The sequence below is a fragment of the Hyaena hyaena genome, unplaced genomic scaffold (genome assembly GCF_003009895.1).
Source record: "Hyaena hyaena isolate Hyena2069 unplaced genomic scaffold, ASM300989v1 scaffold_1826, whole genome shotgun sequence".
Lineage (NCBI taxonomy): Eukaryota > Metazoa > Chordata > Mammalia > Carnivora > Hyaenidae > Hyaena > Hyaena hyaena.
The window spans coordinates 147,361-167,584 of NW_024082450.1; the positions used below are offsets into that span (position 1 = coordinate 147,361).

A 20,224-nucleotide genomic window follows, 5' to 3' on the forward strand; every position below is an offset into this window, starting at 1 on the left:
TCTCGCGGTTCGTGGGTTCGAGCCCCGCGTCGGGCTCTGTGCTGACTGCCAGCTCAGAGCCTGGAGCCTGTTTCAGTCTGTGACTCCCTCTCTCTGACCCTCCCCTGCTCACACTGTTTCTCTCTCTCTCTCCTAAGAATAAATAAAAATATATTAAAAAATAAATAAAAAATAAATTAAAAAAAAAGATTAGGCACGCAGGGCAGAAGGGCCCCCCAATTTAGTCCTATAGCAGAGGAGCTGCTTTCACAGGAGAATAGGGCCAGGTTAGGCAAAACAAGTAAATTGGACAATAGATCATTGCACTGCACGCAAAGCAGCCCAGTAATAAGAGAAAAGGTGCCTTGTTAACCCTGAGGTTATTTCCTCTCTCTGTCTTCTCCCGTAGGCTAACTAAGATAAACAGACGCGGTGCCTCCTATCTGCCTTTAACAACCATCTGCCCATCTGCCCGGCACCTGGATTTTGTTTTATATTGACCCAAACCCCAAACACTATGTATCTTCAACCCCCCCCTTCCCTCATGCCCAGAAGTTGATGTTCACAGTTTCTTTGTCTCTTTGTACATGCCCATCACCTTATTGTCGGAGGCCGCGCCAGCTCCGACACGTCCAGGGGTCACTGAAGGATGGACAGTGTCAGCGAGAGAGAATGAGAGAGCCCCGAGATTCTTTCTGATCACCAGGCAGGCATCTCTGTCCTGTCGGTTTTGGTGTCTTTATTTAAAGGTTCAGCAACAACATGAAGTCAGAGAAAGGAATTTCTACAATGGGAGGCCTTTTGCGATAACAAGTTTTTGATATTCTGCAGAATTATCCCAGTCATAGTGAATTTACAACCAAGGAATTAACAGGATGCTCTTAGTGAAAAACAGGATAACATATTGGTTAAGTTGTATATAGATAAGCTAGGAGTCATTCTGTCTGGCTCTCAAGAGGATGAATGCTTCTGAATTGGTTTGTTTGTGGAAACCATCATGGGGGCCCTAAATGTGTCCGTCTTTGCACCTGGGTTTATGTTTTAGCTACTCTTATCTGTCCTCATCCCAGCTGCTAGTGTAAGGGAGGGTGTTTGTGGAATGTAGGCCTTGAGGAAGGGACTGCTATGCTTCACCAATTAGCAAAGATATATGTAGTAACTATATTCTGCTCTTATCTGTACCTTAACCCCAAAATAGGCTCTTTGTCTCAGGGCCAGGTTCAATTTTAACTCTTGTGTTCTTAACCCCCTTTATTATGCAAGTCTTGGGTCTGCGAGGCCCATAGGAAGAGCCTTTTGACAATGATCCACAGAGCTTTCATCTAAAATCTCTCTTGCAAAGGCAGGAATATGCTTTTCCTTATGAGGTATCTGTATTCAGAATATGGGTCTGATATGGAATATTGTGAGGCCTGGTCAATACCAGCAGGCTTATATCCAACATGAGCCAGTAGTAGCAGAAGGAGATACCAGTTTTCGTTTCTCACATGGCAAGAGCTGCAAACACTGCCATTTCCTTGCTGTGACTGCCATCCAGAGAGGCTGGTGTGGCTCCTGGCACCTTATGATCTTAATAAATACGAAGCAAGGACCCTTATTTGGGGTCTTGTCTTTTCCCATACATTAGTCATCTCTCTCTCCTATTTTAATCCTGCGTCCCGCTCTCTTGATAAGACAGGAGACAACTTTAGACCCAGAGTCTACGACAACCGTGCACTGTGACGCTCGTGGTATGTCCAGTATGAACAGAACAGTAGTTTGTTAAATGGCTCAGTCAATTGAGCCAGGTGTGAAATATTAGTTGTTAAGCTGTCATGAATACTTAAATATTTGTTCTTGGCAATCTGGTCAAAGTGGCCCATAGCTCTCATTCAGAAATTTCTCTCACTTTCCAAAATCCTTCTTTCAGTTTGGTGTCCAACGCTATTCCCTTCTGTTCATGCTTTCATATTACTTGCATTTCTTTACATTTGCTCTAATGAGCATCATGGATAAGAATCATTCTTCCCACTTACTTGCTACACCTTGTTTGATAATTGGATGTTCACTCATTTATACATTTATTCAATAATTATGATCTTTCACTTTATTTGTTCAATGAAATAAGATGGGATGAAAATAAATAAGAGGGGTGCCTGGGTGGCTCAGTTGGCAGGTCACAATCTCACTCAATTGTGAGATCAAGTCCTGTGTTGGGCTCTACACTGACAGTGTGGAACCTGTTTAGGATTCTCTCTTTCTCCTTCCCTCTCTCTCTGCCCCTCCTCTGCTCACTCTTTCTCAACATTATTTAATTTTGCAACTTTTTTTTAAAAAAAAATGAGTAGACAAGAAATAAGACCCTACACTGTGTTCTTTTCAAATATCTGAGTCTCTTGTTAACTATCAAGTTTTCACTCCTGTCTTTTAATTTCTTTCAAATTATTTTCTCAAGAAAGCAGGACATTTGTGTAATAGAAGTTTTCACATCTCAGTTTTTCCCACTTCCATACAGTCCATGAATATACTGTTATTCCCCCATATTTATTGTAAATTCACAACTACCTTTATAGCCTTCATTAAATTTAGTATAATGTTTCACTATTGGGCAGTGAAGACACGAAGGGTCAGATTTTCCATTAGGGCCTGATGGTAGAGATGATCCAAATATGGTGAACATGACTATGGTAGTCCAAAATCCTATATGGAGAAATGAAAATCTTGGAATAGACTTGAGAGTAAGATAAGTTTTAGGGCAAAGCCATGTGTATTTCAGAAAACATTTAATCTGTGTTTCAGAAACAGTCCCAAGATAGTTTGTGGTCCAAGCTGGAGATAGGTATATGGAACTGGATCTGAAGGGTGTAGGATCAAGCTGAGAAGAGTGTAAAGATGGATAAAGTCAAATATATTGAGATGGACTCACTCAGCAGAGCTTGTGAATTTAATACTTTAGCTTAAGTGGCTAGGAATGTTTCAAACAGTTTGAAAGCTTGGGTAACTGAACGATGAATCCAAACGTGGCCCACACTAAATATAGCTGAAATACTAAGAAGTTCTTAGTCTACCGTAGAGGAAGTTAACCCAAGATTTGGGATTATTGGAATTCCAAAGTATTTATAATGGAAGATATGCTCATCCAAACCAGAAGGGTTCCAGAGAATATGCCTTTCGCCAGAGCTGTGACAAATAAATTCATGAGTAGAGCCCAGCATCCCAGAAGAGCTTTGTTAGAGTTCCCTACAAATGAAAAACATCAGGAGTTACTGTCATTGAACTGAAATGCCTAAACACAGCGGGAATAATTTGAATGCAGAATAACAGGTGTGGACATTAATCAAATAGTCTGACTTACAGAGATCTTTGGCATTGACTAGTTGATTATGGTTCTGTAGAACTGATGTATACAAGAGGTCTACTAAAGTCTTTCTTGATCTGAAAAAAGAGAAAAATTCCAGGCCTTGTGAGTATAAATCTGAGTTGAGTCCCTTGGACATCATGAATGGTCATGGATCCTTAATCATTCCCAGACTTGAGCCAGTTCAGTCACTCATGGCACCTTGAATGATGAGGAAGACAGATCCCCAGGAAGAAAGCCTACTATACTGCCAGAAACATACACTGATAATTTTCCCACCAGCCATCCCGAAAGGGCCCTTCAGTCATTTACTATGGGGACTGTGTAGTGGATAAGGGATATAATTATGTTTTCAGAGGTTGATGGTCATTTGCTCTGAACTGACAATAATTCCTGGAGCCCCAAAGTCTCACTGTGGATCACCAGTTCGAGTAGGAATTTACTAAGGTTACATGATCAATACAGTTTTGTTTCAGGTGCATGGTTTCTTCTAAGAAATCCACTATCATTTAAGAATCATTGCTTTCCTGTGGGTACTCTATCATTTAACTCTGGCCATTTTCAAGACATTTCCTTCATTTTAATTTTTACCAAAATGTCTACAAATATGTATTTGGCATCTTATTAATTTCTTATGTAAATTAATGTAGAACCATATTATTTTGTGGCTCTTTGATGTCATACCAGTATGAGGATGGCACTTTGTGGCAGCATCAGGGCACTAACAAATGTGTCTCACAGCAAGTTACAAATTATTTTCAAATTAAATTTTAATTCATTTTTTAAAAATACGTATCCAAAGATTTAATGGCTCAGAATATATAGAACGAAGTAAAAGGAAGTTCCATTTACTTATTTCGCTTACCTCGTTTCTCCAAAAGCAGGTAACACTCTTTTAAGTATCTTCTGCACTCTTGCAAAAGATGTAGATAAAATCGAGGAAAAATATTACAGTCCATTTTTTAATACTATTGCTCTTGAATTACTATCTCTTACTAATTACAAACACACTTTGGATATTATTCCATGACAATACATTTTGAACTCACCCATTCTTTCACAAGCTCAACAAAAATCCCTTTGTATGGCTGGATCCTCTGGGATATTTTCACATAGCCAGCAAAATAGCCATTTTAGCTAGATATTTAGCAATGTTTTTTTAAAAATTGCTACAGTTCTCTCGTGCAAGCAACATTTATCTGCTTGATCTTCCTAGAAGTGAAACTTATAAGTCAAAGAGTAAATACATCAGCATTTTGACAGAATTTGCCGGATTCTTCTCCTTCCTACAGGAAGCGTGGTAGTCAAAGAGGCATCTTATAAGCAGGAAAAGTGGAATCGGCTAACCCCTCCCGGGGGTGGCCAGATAGACCTAGGAAGAAGGCTAGGTCCCCAGATGTTATTATGATCTCCTTCCTGTGTGAGCTCAGGGATACTAGATTCCAGCTTTGTCGTATAATATCATACTTTAATTCGATTTAGCTACTCTTCTTTTTTTTTTTTTTTTGTGCTCAGCTATAACAGGTCTTATTTCAAACCTGCTACCCAAGGGATCAGTGAAAAAAATGGACATTTTTGAGGTTTTATCGATATGGCAACATCAACCCTGATGTCCATCTCTGTGAATCAGCACACATGGGCTCACAAATGGATAACTGAGGATTAAGATTTCTAGAATATTTAATGTTATGGAATAACTCTAAAATATAAAAAATACAGTCTCTCCAATTAAAGAGGAGAAAACAAACCATCGAAGGACACTGTGAGCGGCTCTTCTCTCAGGGGGTTCTGGTAGAGGACCCTGGATTTCTGAAGGTAGAGGCCATGCTTGCGGGGCTTGTGGAGAAGAAATACCATGTAGACGCTGGCCCAGCCCAGCCAGAGACTCAGAAACAGGGGATACCGCAGGGCCATGAGAATGAGAAACATCCACTTCATTGTCTGGTTGCCTGGTAGGAAGTGACAGTCGGTGTCACTTGTGGCGATCTACAAGTGAGCTGTTCAGGCGGCTGACGTTTCCGATGTAGCAGAGTAAGTCCCTGCTGACCAAGGAGCCGAGTATCCACAAGAAGAGGAAAAAGGGAAGGCTATGCCATGTGGTCACTGGCGTGAAGCTGGCGGGCTCGGGGTCCCTGGGACTGAAGGGGGCGGCCCGGACCACCGCGAGGAAGCGGCTGGTGGAGACCGAACGTCCCCGGGCCACCCTCTCCAGGAACACAAACATTTCACAGCCTATATCATCCGGGAAGTTTCTCAACCAAACGTTGCTATTGATTTCAGCGTTGCCTTGGAAAAAAGTATCATGATATTTGTGAGAGCCAAGTGGGTGATAAGAAGGTGAACAGATTTCTTCTCAGTGCCTGAAAAGAGCGTCCACAAATACTTCACAAAAGCAGAGATGTTCCCCGTAGTGCCAGGGCCAGGAGAAAGGAGAAACATTGTTCCCTTGACGTTGTTCAAAGCCATTTCTCACTTCAAGGGGAGAGAAATTTGAATCCAGCAAGTGCCTTTTAAAATATATATTTTTTTATTTCTAGGAGAGAGAGAGAGACAGCGTGAGCAGGGGAGGGTCAGAGAGAGGGAGAGATACAGACTCTGAAATTGGCTCCAGGCTCTGAGCTGGCAGTCAGCACAGAGCCCGACGCGGGGCTCGAACCCACGAACCGCGAGATCATGACCTAAGCGAAAGTCGGACGCTTAACTGACTATGCCACCCAGGCGCCCATAGCAAGTGCCTCTTGAAGAAAACTTATGAGGAGACGGACGTGCAAAGAATACTTCGCGTCAAAGCGCTCCTCTACTGCATACAGGACAGTGGTATTCGTAACAGGGCAGATTTTTGTCCAGAGAACCCTATTCCTTTCCCCGTGAGCCCTCTTTGTCGGTCATTCTATGTGGCTTCAAGAGCAATACTGAGAATAAGAATACAAAGCTCACAAGTCGCAATCGAGATTGTGTTGTGTGGCTCCATACCGGCAAAGACAAACTCCATGCTTCATTCTTTACATCCCAGATATTCTCAATCCCAGCATGTGCTGGATTGAACTACAAGTCCCTCAACCGGCTGTCGCCCTGTGTTTCTAGCTCTCCAGGGGACATTACCATCAGCCACCTCCACGCAGTCTGGGTCTTAGTCTTACCCGCTCCACGTGCCCACACAGACACTTCAAGCCTCCTGCTGCTTCCACGGCCTTCACAGCCCCCAGGTTCAGCCCGTCGCATCTTCCCTCGGGCCCGTCAGGTTCAGCAGGCACGACAGATCTCATTTTGCTGAGTATAGCAGTTTCCCGGTTTGCCTCCTGATTCCAATTTTTATATCCCTGATACACACACCGGAATATTTCCAGACTTGTCTTCCAAAGGCCAAACTGATTCTGTGAGTTCACTGCCCACAAGTTTCCACTGGGTTTTCCTCGTTCTCAACATGAAATCAAACTGCACAGCCTTTTGAGATCGGACCCCAACTTTTAAAGCCTCATCAGCCAGAGGCGTCCCGACACGGTTTGTGGGCTGGACAAGCTCAGACCTGACCTGATGCAGTCTGGGTAGGGCCGGGGGGACCTTGGCAAGGGTCTGCCCAGCAAGGGTCTGCCCAGGAGGTCTGAGTCCCGCTGAGGGGTCAGAGGAGACCCTAAGGGAGGCCCGCATCGGGCGAGGGTGTGTGGGGACTTCCCGGGAGGGGGTGGTGAGGAAAAGCCGGGTAACAAGGAACTGCGCGCTGTCCTGCGGCGGGGCGGTGTATGAAGGAGGGATCCCCAGGGGTGGGGAGTGTGCCCGAGTGGACGGGGGCATCTTCCCCGAGAAAAGAGGCCCCACGCAAAGGAAGGGCGAGGGCGCCTTTCCCGCTTGCTCCATAACCTTGGGAGGGTGGGTGTCTGCAGGGAATTCGGCGTCAGCTGTCCCGCCTCGGTTCTCCCGCCCTGGTTACCCACAGAACTGATGCGGTCGTTGTCGGTCCAGACCATCGGCCCCCTCTCGGGCCTGGATAGATATGCGCTCTTTCTCCGTTAACGTCCCCAACCTAAGTTTTCACCTAGAAGCGTCTATAAAGCTGCTGACGTTTTCCCCCAAACAACATAAAGCAGGAGGTTTGATGGGCCCGCGGGATTTGCACAGACCCTGTCTGCTTGGAAAGCCTGCCCACGGCCTTCTCCCGCTCCCCACGCTCCCAGCCCTTAGGGGCTCCGATGCTCCTGGCCTTGAGGGCGTCTGGCAGCACGAGCTGCGTGAACTCAGGCTTTGTCCAGGTTTGGCCCCAGGAGGCCCCACGACTTGGGGAACGGGGGTCACGCCTTTGGCCTCCACTCCCTCCCCGGACACGAGCGGAGAGCAAGGCCTGCACGTTGTCGGACGAAGCCTGACGTGGTCCTCCCTGCCTCGCGCCCCGTGAAACACCCCGCCAGCCTGGCGGCAGGGACGGCGGCACGAAGCACCACCCAGGAGCAGGAACAGACTCAACGTGGAGTCAAAGCCCTGGGATGTGCTCCGGTGACCGCGCTCGGCCCGCCTCAGTCCCTGCTGTGACCTCACCACACGTGTTCCCGTTGGGCTCTGTTCATCTCTACCCAGAGTGTCCCGTGTTTCCAGCCTTCTTTCGTCTTCCCCAAACTTCACAGCACGGACTCCGACCTGGGACCCGTTTCTGGACCACGCATAAAGCACTCTCTTCCGCTCTGGTCGAACCCTGGCGGAGGAGGGAAGGCGGCGCTGTCTCAGAGTCTTGTTCGGAAATGTCAGCGTAAACTGTTTTCAGAGACGTGCTTTACATTCGGATGGTGGCGGAAAGCCCCTTCTGGATCCACCAGCCCCCAGCTTAGCCAAGTGAGGGCCTGCCTGTCAGCCCGTTTTCTCAACTGAAAGATGAGGGCAGTGCTTTCTTACCTGTAGTAGGGTAAGAATCTGAGGATCGTCTCAGTATCCACCTCACAACCCGGTGATGAAAAAGTAGGACCTCACCAACAGCCACTAGGATTTCCCTCCTAATTGCTATTAATAGGTGCCCCATCGAGCTGGCGCATAGGGGCGAAGCTGACTCACACACAGGGCAGGATACCTGATAGACGGGGAGGCTTAAGGATGGACGCAGGAAGACAAGCTTCCCGTTTCACCCATGCACTTGGGGAGCTGGCAACATGCCGGCACACGAAGCTGGCCCCTCTGCAAAACACAGACGTGCACCAGATGAGGTGGGCAAGTGTCATCAATGCTACGGGTGCCGACAGTCCTAACACAGGTGAACGTAGAGGCAGAAGCAAGAGACGTGCCTAGAAACCTGAACTCTGCTTACACCGGCTTGGTTTCTGGGTAAAAGAAAGTGGGCGCCCGATGGGGGAGCCCACCTCAGACTCTCCTGTGGGACCAGACCCTGAGTTCCAACGTTTCTGGAGGCACATTTGCTGAAATTGGTCCCGCCCTCCTTCTGGCCCCGGCACGTACCTTGGGAAGATCTCCCAAGAGTCAGGGTGTTCAGGCTCCCAGACCCGTGTCAGGAGCTCCCTTACTTAGTCGCAGAGAGAAGCAAGGTCCATGCCTCTGACGGGGATTTTGTAGGGCGCAGGGCGGACTGAAAGAGCTGGGCAGCTGTGCTCACCCGGCACCTGCTGAGCGGTGATGTTCTCTTGGGTCCTTCTGGCAGGTGAACCCCCTGAGCCTTATGTGAACCCTCTGGAATGAGGAGCACTTGGTGAACAGACACTGGAGCCAAGCCTCAATTTCCAAAGCTGTCAGCCCGTGAGGGAGAAGACTCGGCAGAATCTCCGTCCCTGAAGTATAGCTTTCCCTCTCCCTCCACAATTACAAGTGTTTGGCGCAGAAATGCTCAGTCTTAATTAGGTTTAATTATATTAATAGGAAGGTTGTGCAGCAGAAAAATGAACAACCAGGCTTCTGCATGCAGCATTTCCCATTTCTCTGGCCCCCTCCTCAGCTTCCCTAAGTTCCAAGGCTGTGGGTCAGAATGGGGACCAGCTCTTGGACGCATAGAAGTCTCTCCTTTCTTTCTTGGGATTTCCTTTATGCACCGGGATGTAACAAAGGATGGCCAGGATGGATGGAGATTCTGTTTTCTGAGCAGGTCACAGCCACGATCCAGAGAGGACAGGAGTCACCAAGCTCCTCCTAAGCACACTGTGTTTCAGTGGGGGTGTGACTTTCCTTCCACCCCTCTGAGATCCAAACTGAGACGTTGGTCATGAAAAACAGACAGACAAGAGTAAACAAGAAGGCATTTCTTAGAACATCTACCTCCTGTGCACATGAAGACGACCAGAGAAAATTGAGTAACTCTTCTGTGGTGGCTGAGAATTCTGGCTAAACACCACTGTAATAAGGAAGGAGGAAGAGAGATGACTGATAATTTTCCAGAAGTGAGAGAAGATGGACCCCACGGATACAGAAAGCACAACATATTTTTAGCACATTAAACGGAAACTGATTGCACAGACACATTGTAGTGCAATTCATGGCACATAAGAGTAAAAAGAGTTTTTAAAATTTTTAAATGTTTTATTTATTTCTGAGAGAGAGAGAGAGACAGTGTGAGCAGGGGAGGGTCAGAGAGAGAGGGAGACACAGAATCCGAAGCAGGCTCCAGGCTCTGAGCTGTCAGCACAGAGCCCAATGTGGGGCTTGAACCCATGAACCGTGAGACCATGACCTGAGCTGAAGTCGGACGCTTAACCAATGGAGCCACCCAGGCAACCCTAGAGTAAAAAGATTTTTTAAACAGCCAGAAAAAAAGATTTCTGAGGAAACAATGTGTAGATTGACATAGATTTCTCAAAAGTCTGAAGTGAGAAGATATATTTTGAAACTGTTGTGGGAAAAAAATGCTGTCAACCAAGAGGGTTATACAAAGTAAATGTGTCTTTAAAATATAAGGATAAAATAAATATAATATGAGATGTAGTAAAACAGGGCAGTATTGCCACTAAGAAAGATTTATTAAGGAATCTTCAAATTCATACTTGAGGAATTAAAATAAAACCTAAGAGAGTTACACAGTAAGTAAAAAAAGCAAAGAAAAGAAATTGGTAAATAGATAAACATAAGTAAATATTGCCGGTATAAGATGAAGCTTGATGCTGGCAAATAAGGTCTCTTTTTTTGACTGGAAAGATAGGAATTAAAATACTGGATAGGAATATCTTTTTTTTTTTTTAAATTTTTTAATGTTTTATTTATTTTTAGGAGAGAGAGAGAGAGACAGCGTGAGCAGGGGAGGGTCAGAGAGAGAGGGAGACACAGACTGAAACAGGCTCCAGGCTCTGAGCTGGCAGTCAGCACAGAGCCCGAAGCGGGGCTCGAACCCACGAACCACGAGATCATGACCTAAGCGAAAGTCGGACGCTTAACCGACTAAGCCACCCAGGTGCCCCTGGATAGGAATAACTTAACAGACAGAAGCAATTAGACTTAAAGGGTTTTAAAATGTCATAATGCTTAGAGAACCTTATGAAGTACATTAACTTTAGGCTCTGTAAGGTCAACCATGCATGATGACATTTCAGTAATAAGCACACAAGAAAACTGAAAAAAATGTATACCACATAGATGAGTAGGAAAAAAACCAGTAGAATAACAGGGGAAATGAAAGAAAAAAAAAGACAAAAGAGAAGAAATAATAAACACAAATATGGGAAAAATACAGATCAAACAGATGTGTGATTTATACAAGCCAAGTATATGAGTACTTACCATAACAACATGTTAATGCCCAACCAGTCTTCCCCAGGAACCACTGGATCACTAGAAACAAGCTCATAGGCTAAAGAAACCTGACCTGTTAGTCAAGAGGTAGAGGAAGGGAATTCCAGAGGACTTCAGCTCAGGTCATGATCTCATGGTCCGTGAGTTCAAGCCCTGTATTGGGCTCTGTGCTGACAGTTTGGAGCCTGGAGCCTGCTTCAGATCCTGTGTCTCCCTCACTCTGCACTTCCCCCACTCATTCTCTCTCTCTCTCTCTCTCTCTCTCTCTCAAAATAAACATTAAAAAAATAAAGAAGGTGTGCAAAACATTGTGGGGCCATAAGGTCTCAAAAATATTTTAAAGCTATAGTTAAAACTGTATTTTCTGAAAAATATAGTTAGGTTAAAAATAAATTTCAAAAGATAAACAACATTTCCCTGCTTTATTTTCATTTATTACATGTGCATGGATTCCAAAACAACATGCACGAAATTTTGCTTGTTTGAAACTCTATTAAAATTGCACTGTAACTTACATAACTTTATTCCTGCTTGTCTGTACCGTGGTTGGACACATTATAATCATTATAATTCATTATAATCAGTGGTGTCAAATGTTCTGTATGAATGTATCACTATATCTTTATTCATTCTCTTACCAACTTAAATTTATTTCTAGTTCTTTTTGGTTGTTATTCTTTTGTGCTAAAAGCAACTCTATTAAGGGGCGTGTGTCTCAGCGTTACCTGGCAGGTCTGTTAAAACACAAATCATTGGGATATGCTCCTAAGAGTTCCTGGCTCAGCGGGCCTGGGAGGGGACGCAGAATTTTCATTTCTAACTGGTTCCCAGGTGATGCTCATGTCTCTGAACCCAGCGTCAGGACCACACTTTAAAAACTAATACACTAAAGTATATGTAATAGCGTAGTTAGGTATTTGGTAATAGTGAGGTATGGAAGTGGTCCTTTAATAGCTGAGTCCGAGGCCATGAGTTATCAAACTCACTAATTAATAATGCAAAATTATTTCCACAGATGTTCCAATCAACACACCATCAGCCCTAAATCCCCAGTGTCCCAAATGCTCACCAACACTTGGTATTCTGTCCCTTTAAATTTGATAAAAATATTATTTTTATTGTGGCTTTAATTTACATCGCCAGTTATGTACACACCCCAAGACTGAGTGTGTCCTCATCTTTACATATTCCATTTAGTTTTTTTACTCTTCCGTGGAATGGCTCTTCTTTTTCCCCTTTTTTTCTTTTGTATTTTTCCTATTTATTTTAGCAGGTCTTCATGCATATTCTGAGTGCTGATTTGGAATAGTTCATTGTTGATACGGCTTCCAGTCTGTAGCTCATTGTTTTACTTACTTAGGGGCTTTTAGATGAACATGAATTATGAGAGGTCTGGGGGGGGGGGTCCTGCTGGCTGCCTGCAGGGAGTTATTTAAGCCCTCTGCCTCAGCATCCAACTTATTTCTCCTATTTTCATGAAGGTCAAATAATTTCTATAAGTACTCTAGGGGTATAAGTCATTACTGTGTGCATCTCCTCACATGCCCTGAGCGGAAATCGTAGCAATTTGTGTTTTCTTCACAGAGTTCCTCACGTCCACATCTTCTCTATGCCGACAGGGGCGCCCTGCGAACGGCAGACATCGTCCTTGAGAAGATACTCGGACACTCAGGTGCACCCCACTTTGGAGGGAGCCCAAATGTGACACTAAAGGACTCTAAGAACTGAAATAAAAACAATGTGAGCGAGGGAAGCCTGTGTCTCGGCAGCGCCCGGCAGGACAGCCTTGAAATTGGGTCTTCAGTGAGACACAGAGCAGCAGGTTCTCCCCGGGGGGCGGCCTTCCGGAATGGATGGAAAACCCCGTTCCTCTGCGCCCCCTCGTCTCCCCTCCTGCCACGAACCCCCACCTCACTCAGCTGACAGTAACCCAGCTAACGCCGGGGCCCAGCCAGCACCTGCCAGTCCCGGGCCTTCCTTCACAGCCAAGGCCAGCGCAGAAGGACTAGGTAAGGCGTCCGCGGGGCTAGGGTGGGGGGTGAAGGTCACATCAGCTTCGCTCCCCCGATCGAATGGACAAGCGAGAGAGGAGCCATCTCTGTACGTGGCGCGAGGGACCCGGAACGACTCTGAGGGGGCTCTGCTGTCCCACTCGGACCTGGGTCTGGGCCATGACCGCAGGACCTGACCTTCGGGAACCAGTGACACCGTTTGGTGGCAAACTTGCGGAAGAAATGACCACACTCGGAAGGGTAGAAATCCTCAGTGCGCTGTGTGGACTGACGCCCAGCACGCAGCCAGCACCCAGGTCAGGAAGCCAGCACCCCAGGAGTCCCCCCTCCGGCTGTCTTCTAGACGCCGGCTGGCACAGGCCGCCGGGACTCTGCCGCTGCCCCTCAGGGGTCTCCGGTTGTCAGTGTGGGGAGCAGTTGGAAACTATCCGGGAAGTGAGCCCTTGTGACTCCGGCTGTTTCCTCCTGAGCTGGGGCGGCCGGTGGGGCGTGGGGCGGGGTGGCGGGGGCCCTAATGAAGTCCGGGCCTCACTGTAATTGCATCAGGACGGCTCCCGGCTCCGCAAATTACAGGGCACCAGGGAGAGGGGAGAAGTGGGCCCCAGGGACCCACGTGGTGCCCAGGAGCCCTTGACTCCTGGCAAAGCCACACCTGTGACATTGACCTCGTGACGTGAGCGCCTAGCCAGGCGCACGGGGCCTCGGGACGTATAACAGGGCCAGGCTGGCGCCGCTGCCAGGACACCCCTCCCGGAGCAGGGCTGCGCGCGGACGACACAGTGGGTACGCCTGGCAGCCACGGGGGAGCCGCCCTTGGCTTTGGGCGCAGGCCGTCCGGGGCCGGCCGGGCAGGCATGAGAGGAGAGTCGGGCCGCTCTGCTGGGTCCCTTGTGCGGGAGAAGGTGCCGGGACCCAGGGAGAGGACAGCTGACCGTCGCCCAGCGCTTCTCTGGGCCGCGCCCGGCAGGTGCGCGCGGGGACTCCAGGCCGGTGCCCTTTCCTAACAGGCGACCAGGTGGAAGCGGGGGGGGCCGGCGTCGGATGGTTGCCCAGGGCGCTCACCTCCGGTGTGCAGACGCGCTGGAGTCTTCTCTCCGCGCGTGGGTGTGTCCCCCCCCCCCCCCCCCAGCAGAGGGGGTCCGTGCACGTTACTTCTGTGTCCTTCTGTCTTTTCGGCACTGGGCACCCTTGCCTGCTTTATTAAGATTTAGAATTGTAAGTGTTATTATATGTATTCTGCGTTTTTCTTTTAAACTAACGCAGTAGCTTCAAAACTTAGCACAGTACCCTCTTACAGAGAATTGCTGAGACGCTGAAGAAAAAGGACAGAGGGAAAGAGAACAAGATAATACTAGTTGTCTTTTAAAAAATTGTTCTTTAATAGTTTCTAGGCATGATGCTCATTCCGTCCTCACAACAAACCAGCCCAGTACAAAGCATCACTCATTTTTACAGCTGAGTGTAGCGGGGTCCTAGGGAGGTCAAGTCACATGTAGACGGAGATTGGAGGAATCAGAGTTTGAAGTTCAGAGTGGCTGATTGCAAAGCTAGTGCATGTGACTCTCCGCACTACTGTGCCTCCAGGACCCACGAGACAGGGTGAGCATCTGGGTGACTCATGCCCTGCCGCCCGAGACAGCGGGCAGATCAGCCAGCGTGGGGAGTAGAAATGGACCCGCCGGCCTGGGAAGAAATCAGGGGAGCAACGGGTGGGGGGCGGTGACCACAAAGATTGAGGGAAAGGAGAGCAGTGCTTGGAAACAAAATCAAGTCACTAACATGAATCAAGAGATGCCTTATGAACGTGTTCCAGATTCTGACCCAATTATTCAACACATCCAAGGTGTCATATCATTAACTTACTATAGTGTTAGTGTTGTTCTTACCGTGAGTTACTGATTACTGAGCAATGAGTCAAGTACCATATAAGAGAAAGGAAACCCGGGCTCCCCAAATCATAGAGCTAGACACAGCCACACTGCGATGCACACCCAGGGCTTTAAATGCAGCCCCCAGAGGTTTCATTGATCATTCCCCTCCTCCCCCACCCCCCGCTGACCCTGGCAGAGCACTTGGTTCTCAGGCTTATAATGGAAATAAATCTTGAAAACACAGATACATTAAAATCCTAAATCTTATGGTTGCAATAATGAAGGAAATATTAGTTTCGTTTCCTATTGCCCTTTGTTCTTTGATCTCAACTCAGGTAGATTCCTACATTTTCTTTTCAATATTAAGCAATCAAATGATGGTAGGCAGTTGCTGTGTTTGTGAGATATTTTTCTACAACCGGAGGGTATTGCTAAAATTAATTTGTAAAAGAGTTCTATTTAGTTTATTTAAAGGCAGGTGCTTAAAAAAATTGGGCATTATAAGACTCGGAAAGGTAGAAACTAACCCAAAGTTCACATGATCTGGTAAAATATTTGATATAAAAGCTAGTTTAGGGGCACCTGGGTGGCTCAGTCAGTTAAGCGCCCGACTCTTGATTTCAGCTCAGATCACGATCTCAGGGTCTCGAGATTTAGCTCTGAGTCAGGCTCCATGTGGAATGCAGAGTCTGGTTGGGATTCTCTCTCCCTCTGCCCCTCTCCCCTGCTCGCTCGCTCTCTCTATCGTAAGAAATGAAAATAAAAAACTACTATGAAAAAAACTAGTTTAAAGTTGATGGCTTCATTAAAACAGACATGTCTTTAGAATTGTTGACATTAAATATAAAAATTTTTTTCTGAGTTTCCTAGCCAAGTAGGTTCACGTTAGGAGGCCTGTGAACAACAGAATGTGACAGCTTAGGATGATGACTGACTTTGTCTACTGTTTAATAAGAGTTTTGTGGGTAATCTACACATAACTTTTAAAAGCAAGTAAATGAAATAAATGTAAGCGAGATAAATGTTTATAAATAATCCTCTCAGTAATATTTGTGTCCACTTGGTTTTTCAAAATCTTTTTAGTAACCTAAAACTTTAAAGTTTTGCTGAGGTAGGTTAAATGGTGAATTAAGTGAAATCCATCAGAAATCTAGATCATTTCCAGATAAGATAAAATATTAAAACAGTAATTACTAAATATAGCTTTATCTACTTTGGGCTTCTTTTACAGAGAAACTAAAAGATATTTAGATATGTTAACTTAAAATGTTTAATATTTAATTTAATTAAAAAAGGTATACTTCTAGAAATTTTGAAATGTATTCACAGTTTTACAAACCTAAAGAATGCTGGTATAAGGGCATTAGTCCTGTCATGAAGGCTCCATCGTTAGGACCTCATCTAAACCTAATCACCTCCCAAGTCCCCCCCCCCCCCAATACACATCACATCACACTCTTATGTTGAGTCGTGGGGACACAAACAGTCCATAGCAGCTGGTTTCTATTGAATGGCAGGAGTTAGATACGATAAGTTAGAACGATAAGAAGGGTGGCAGCAGGGGAGACGCAGGGACTTTGTGCATATTCCTGTGGGTCAGATGAGTGCCAAGCTTCAATTTGTTTGTGGGAGTTAAATGTATGTTAGCAACTTCCTATAAGATTGACCTGAAAGTGTGGATGCCAGACAGGTAGTTTTGCACAGATTAAAAGAAGGCAAATGAGCTTGGACAAAATGCAAAGCCATCAAGGGATTGTAAGATGTAGATTGAAATGAACAGACTTATGTTTTGAAATCTCAGTCTGGCACAAAATGAATAGGGAAAATCCTAGAGGAAGAGTCCAGAGCTAGTAAAATATACTAACCATAGTATGAGATATCAGGGTAACACCTCTGATGGAGAAAATGGTCCCATTAGACAAACGTTCAGATACACAAAAATAAATTCGAAGTGGATGAAAGACCTAAATGTGATAGGGGAAACCATCAAAATACTACAGGAGAACACAGGCAGCAACGTCTTTAGCCTCAGCTGCAGCAACTTCTTACTAGACACGTCTCTGGAGGCAAAGGAAATAAAAGCAAAAGTGAACCGTTGGGACTTCATCAAGATGAAAAGCTTCTGCGAAGGAAACAATCAACAAAACTAAAAGGCAACCAATGAAATGGGAGAAGATATTTGCAAATGACATATCAGAAAAAGGGTTACCATCCAAAATGTATAAAGAACTTACCCAACTCAACACACAAAAAAACAAATAATCCCTTGAAGAAATGGGGAGAAGACATAAATAGACACTTTTCCAAAGAAGACATCCATATGGCCAACAGACACATGAAAAGATGCTCAGCATCCCTCCTCATCAGGGAAATACAAATCAAAACCACAATGAGATACCACCTCACACCTGTTAGAATAACTAAAATTAACAATTCAGGAAACAACAGATGCTGGCAAGGATGAGGAGAGAGGGGAACCCTTTTACACTGCTGGTGGGGATGCAAACTGGTGAAGCCACTCTGGAAAACAAAATGGAGGTTCCTCAAAAAATTAAAAATGGAATTAGCTTACAACCCAGTAATTGCACTACTAGGTATTTATCCAAAGGATACAGGAGTGCTGATTTATAGGGGCACATGTACCCCAATGTTTATAGCAGCACTATCAACAATAGCTAAATTATGGAAAGAGCCCAGAAGTCTATCAACTGATGAATGGATAGATGTAGCATATGTATGTGTTTGTATACACACACACACACACACACACACACACACACACACACACACGCCACAATGGAATATTACTTGGCAATGAAAAAGAACTAAACCTTGCTTTTTGTAACAACATGGATGGAACTGGAGGGCATTATGCTAACCAAAATAAGTCAGTCAGAGAAAGACAGATGCCATATGATTTCACTCATATGTGGAATTTGAGAAACTCAACAGATGAACATAGGGGAAGGTAAGGGAAAAAATATATTAAAACAGAGGAGGAGACAAACCATAAGAGACTCTTAAATACAAACTGAGGCTTGCTGGAGGGGAGGGGAGTGAGGGATGGGTTAAGTGGGGGATGGTCGTTAAGAAGGGCACTTATTGAGATGATTGCTGGGTGTCATATGTTAGAGATGAATCACCGAGTTCTACTCCTGAAGCCAAGACTACACTGTATGTTAACTAATTTGAATTCTTAAAAAGAAGAAACAAAATCAATAGGACATTAGCCTTAACTGGATTTCCTAAGAGCAGATTCTGAAAGTTTAATTCTGTTTGTGGGATTTATTGAGGGAGTTGGGGGCTGGAGGAAGAGAGAATAAAGCAGGTGTGAACAGGTGAAAACAGGTTCCAAATATGGTCTTAGTTATCGAAACATGTCAGCCACCTCCAGCCTGTGAGACCAGGGAGTAAATCTGCCTACCAGAGCACCCCACACGAGGAGGGATGGCTCCCAGCCTAGGAGTATGTGTCCTCCTGGTAGAGGCTGCTTTCTCTTGCCAAAGGCAATTCTTCAGACAAGGTTGGCTGTTTCCAACCAACGCTCATAGCAGTAGAGTCATGGCTGCACAGGCTACTAGAGGGGGTGGGGTGGACCCACAATGTCCATGACAACGTGATGCTGGCTAGATATTGGACACGAGGGACAGTGAAATGTGGTGTCACAAAGCAGGAATTAACTGTGTGTTAGGGAACACATGAAGTAGAGCAGGATGTCGGGGGAACACTGTCACATATGCACGGACTTGTGGAGCGTTCAGAAGGCAATGTTACGGGAATCAGGTGGACAGTGTGTGATGTGGGACAGAAATAACGGGCTGGCCGTGCAGATTTTACAGTCATCACCTTCTATGAATCAACTGCAGCTGCAGAAACAAAGGACAGAGAAGGCATGGGTTGAGAGAGGAGACATATAAGTAGACGCATGTGCACACTTCAGTATTTCCACTTCTTTTTCCCTTTAGTAAGCCAGCAAGAAGCCACAGACGTGAAATATGCTGTCCTCATTTATTTGTCTTTCTCAAAATGTTTTTCCTGTACTGTCCATGAAGTAGAAGATGATTTGGATTGACTTCTTCAGGGAAATAATCTTGCTTTCTCTTACTGGACCTGGCATTGGGGGAAACTTCTATTTGTTTGCCAGCCGTGTGTACATTTTTGTCACGGGTCCCAAGAAGAAGCCCGTAGACCTTATCCTCATCCACCTGGCTTTTACTAATACAATGACACTTTGTGCCAGAGGCATCTTTGATATGATAGCTTTTCATTTCAGTAACTTTGTAGATAGTGCCGGTTGTAAAACTATGTTGTATCTGGAGAGAGTGGCCCGTGGTCTCTCCATCTGCACCACGTGTCTCCTCAGCATGGTCCAGGCTGTCACCATCAGCCACAGGGCCTCCTCGTGGAGAAAGCTCAAGCCACAGACTGCATGGCAAGTCCTTCCCTTTCTTCTCCTCTTCTGGATCTTTAATTCCCTCATCAGCTCCAACTTGCTCTACTACATCACAGCCACCGAGAGCACGAATGGATCCGTAATCACACCGTATGTCGGCTATTGCTCTATACAGCCCTCTGGGCTAGCAGTCAGGTGGCTTTTCCTGACTCTCATGGCTCTGCGGGACATCATCTTTCAGAGCCTCATGGGCTGGAGCAGTGGGTACATGGCTTTCCGTCTGCATAAGCATCACCAGAGTGTGCTATACCTTCAGAGCTCCAGATTTCAGAGAAATCCCAGCCCAGAGATGAGAGCTACGCAGAGGGCTCTCATTCTCATGACCTGTTTCCTCCTCTTTTATTGGGCAGATTTCATTGTCTCCTTCTGCATCGGCTCCTTGTTGACCAAGGATTACACAGTGTTAAGTATTAAACTATTTCTAACACCTGGTTACGCCAGTCTCAGCCCCTTTTTGCTGATCAGCAGGGACGTCTGCAAGCCCACCTGCCGGAGAGCTCGCTGAGATGCAGGGAAAGCTGCTTTCTGTATTGATTCTGTTAGTAGCTACAGGTAGGTGATGTAGTGATATTTTCTGCACAGCAAAAATTCTGTCCAGCATAAATTACGAGTGTGTTATAAAAATAATGTGCTAGTCTGGGTTTTCTGAGAAGCAAACACCAAGACCAAATTAAATATGCAGAGAAGTTGTCAGGGAAAATAGACTGAGAGAAAGTGAGGAGGGAGCCCAGGAGGCCCAAGAGCCATCCAGTCAAAATGCAAGTTTGATTCTGAGTGAAAGACAGAAGAAAACAGATTGGGTGGAAGCATCCTAGGCTAACTTCTAGCCTAAGAAGAGTTAAACAAGGGAGTTATCTGGCCATCT

General features: G+C 45.7%; 1 protein-coding gene and 1 pseudogene across 1 annotated transcript; one reads left to right on the forward strand and one right to left on the reverse strand.

The window, feature by feature from the left end:
- Window positions 1-4,845: 4,845 nt before the first annotated feature.
- On the reverse strand, window positions 4,846-5,810 carry LOC120226726 (annotated as a pseudogene).
- Window positions 5,811-18,964: 13,154 nt separating this feature from the next.
- On the forward strand, window positions 18,965-19,864 carry LOC120226728 (putative vomeronasal receptor-like protein 4). Its single transcript, XM_039224914.1, has one exon. The coding sequence runs from the start codon at window positions 18,965-18,967 to the stop codon at window positions 19,862-19,864; it is 900 nt and encodes a 299-aa protein (XP_039080845.1).
- The last annotated feature ends 360 nt before the right edge of the window (window positions 19,865-20,224 follow it).

What these genes read in the sequence shown, in the direction of transcription:
- LOC120226728 (XM_039224914.1), top strand. Translation starts at nt 18,965, where the DNA reads ATGATTTGGATTGACTTCTTCAGGGAAATAATCTTGCTTTCTCTTACT.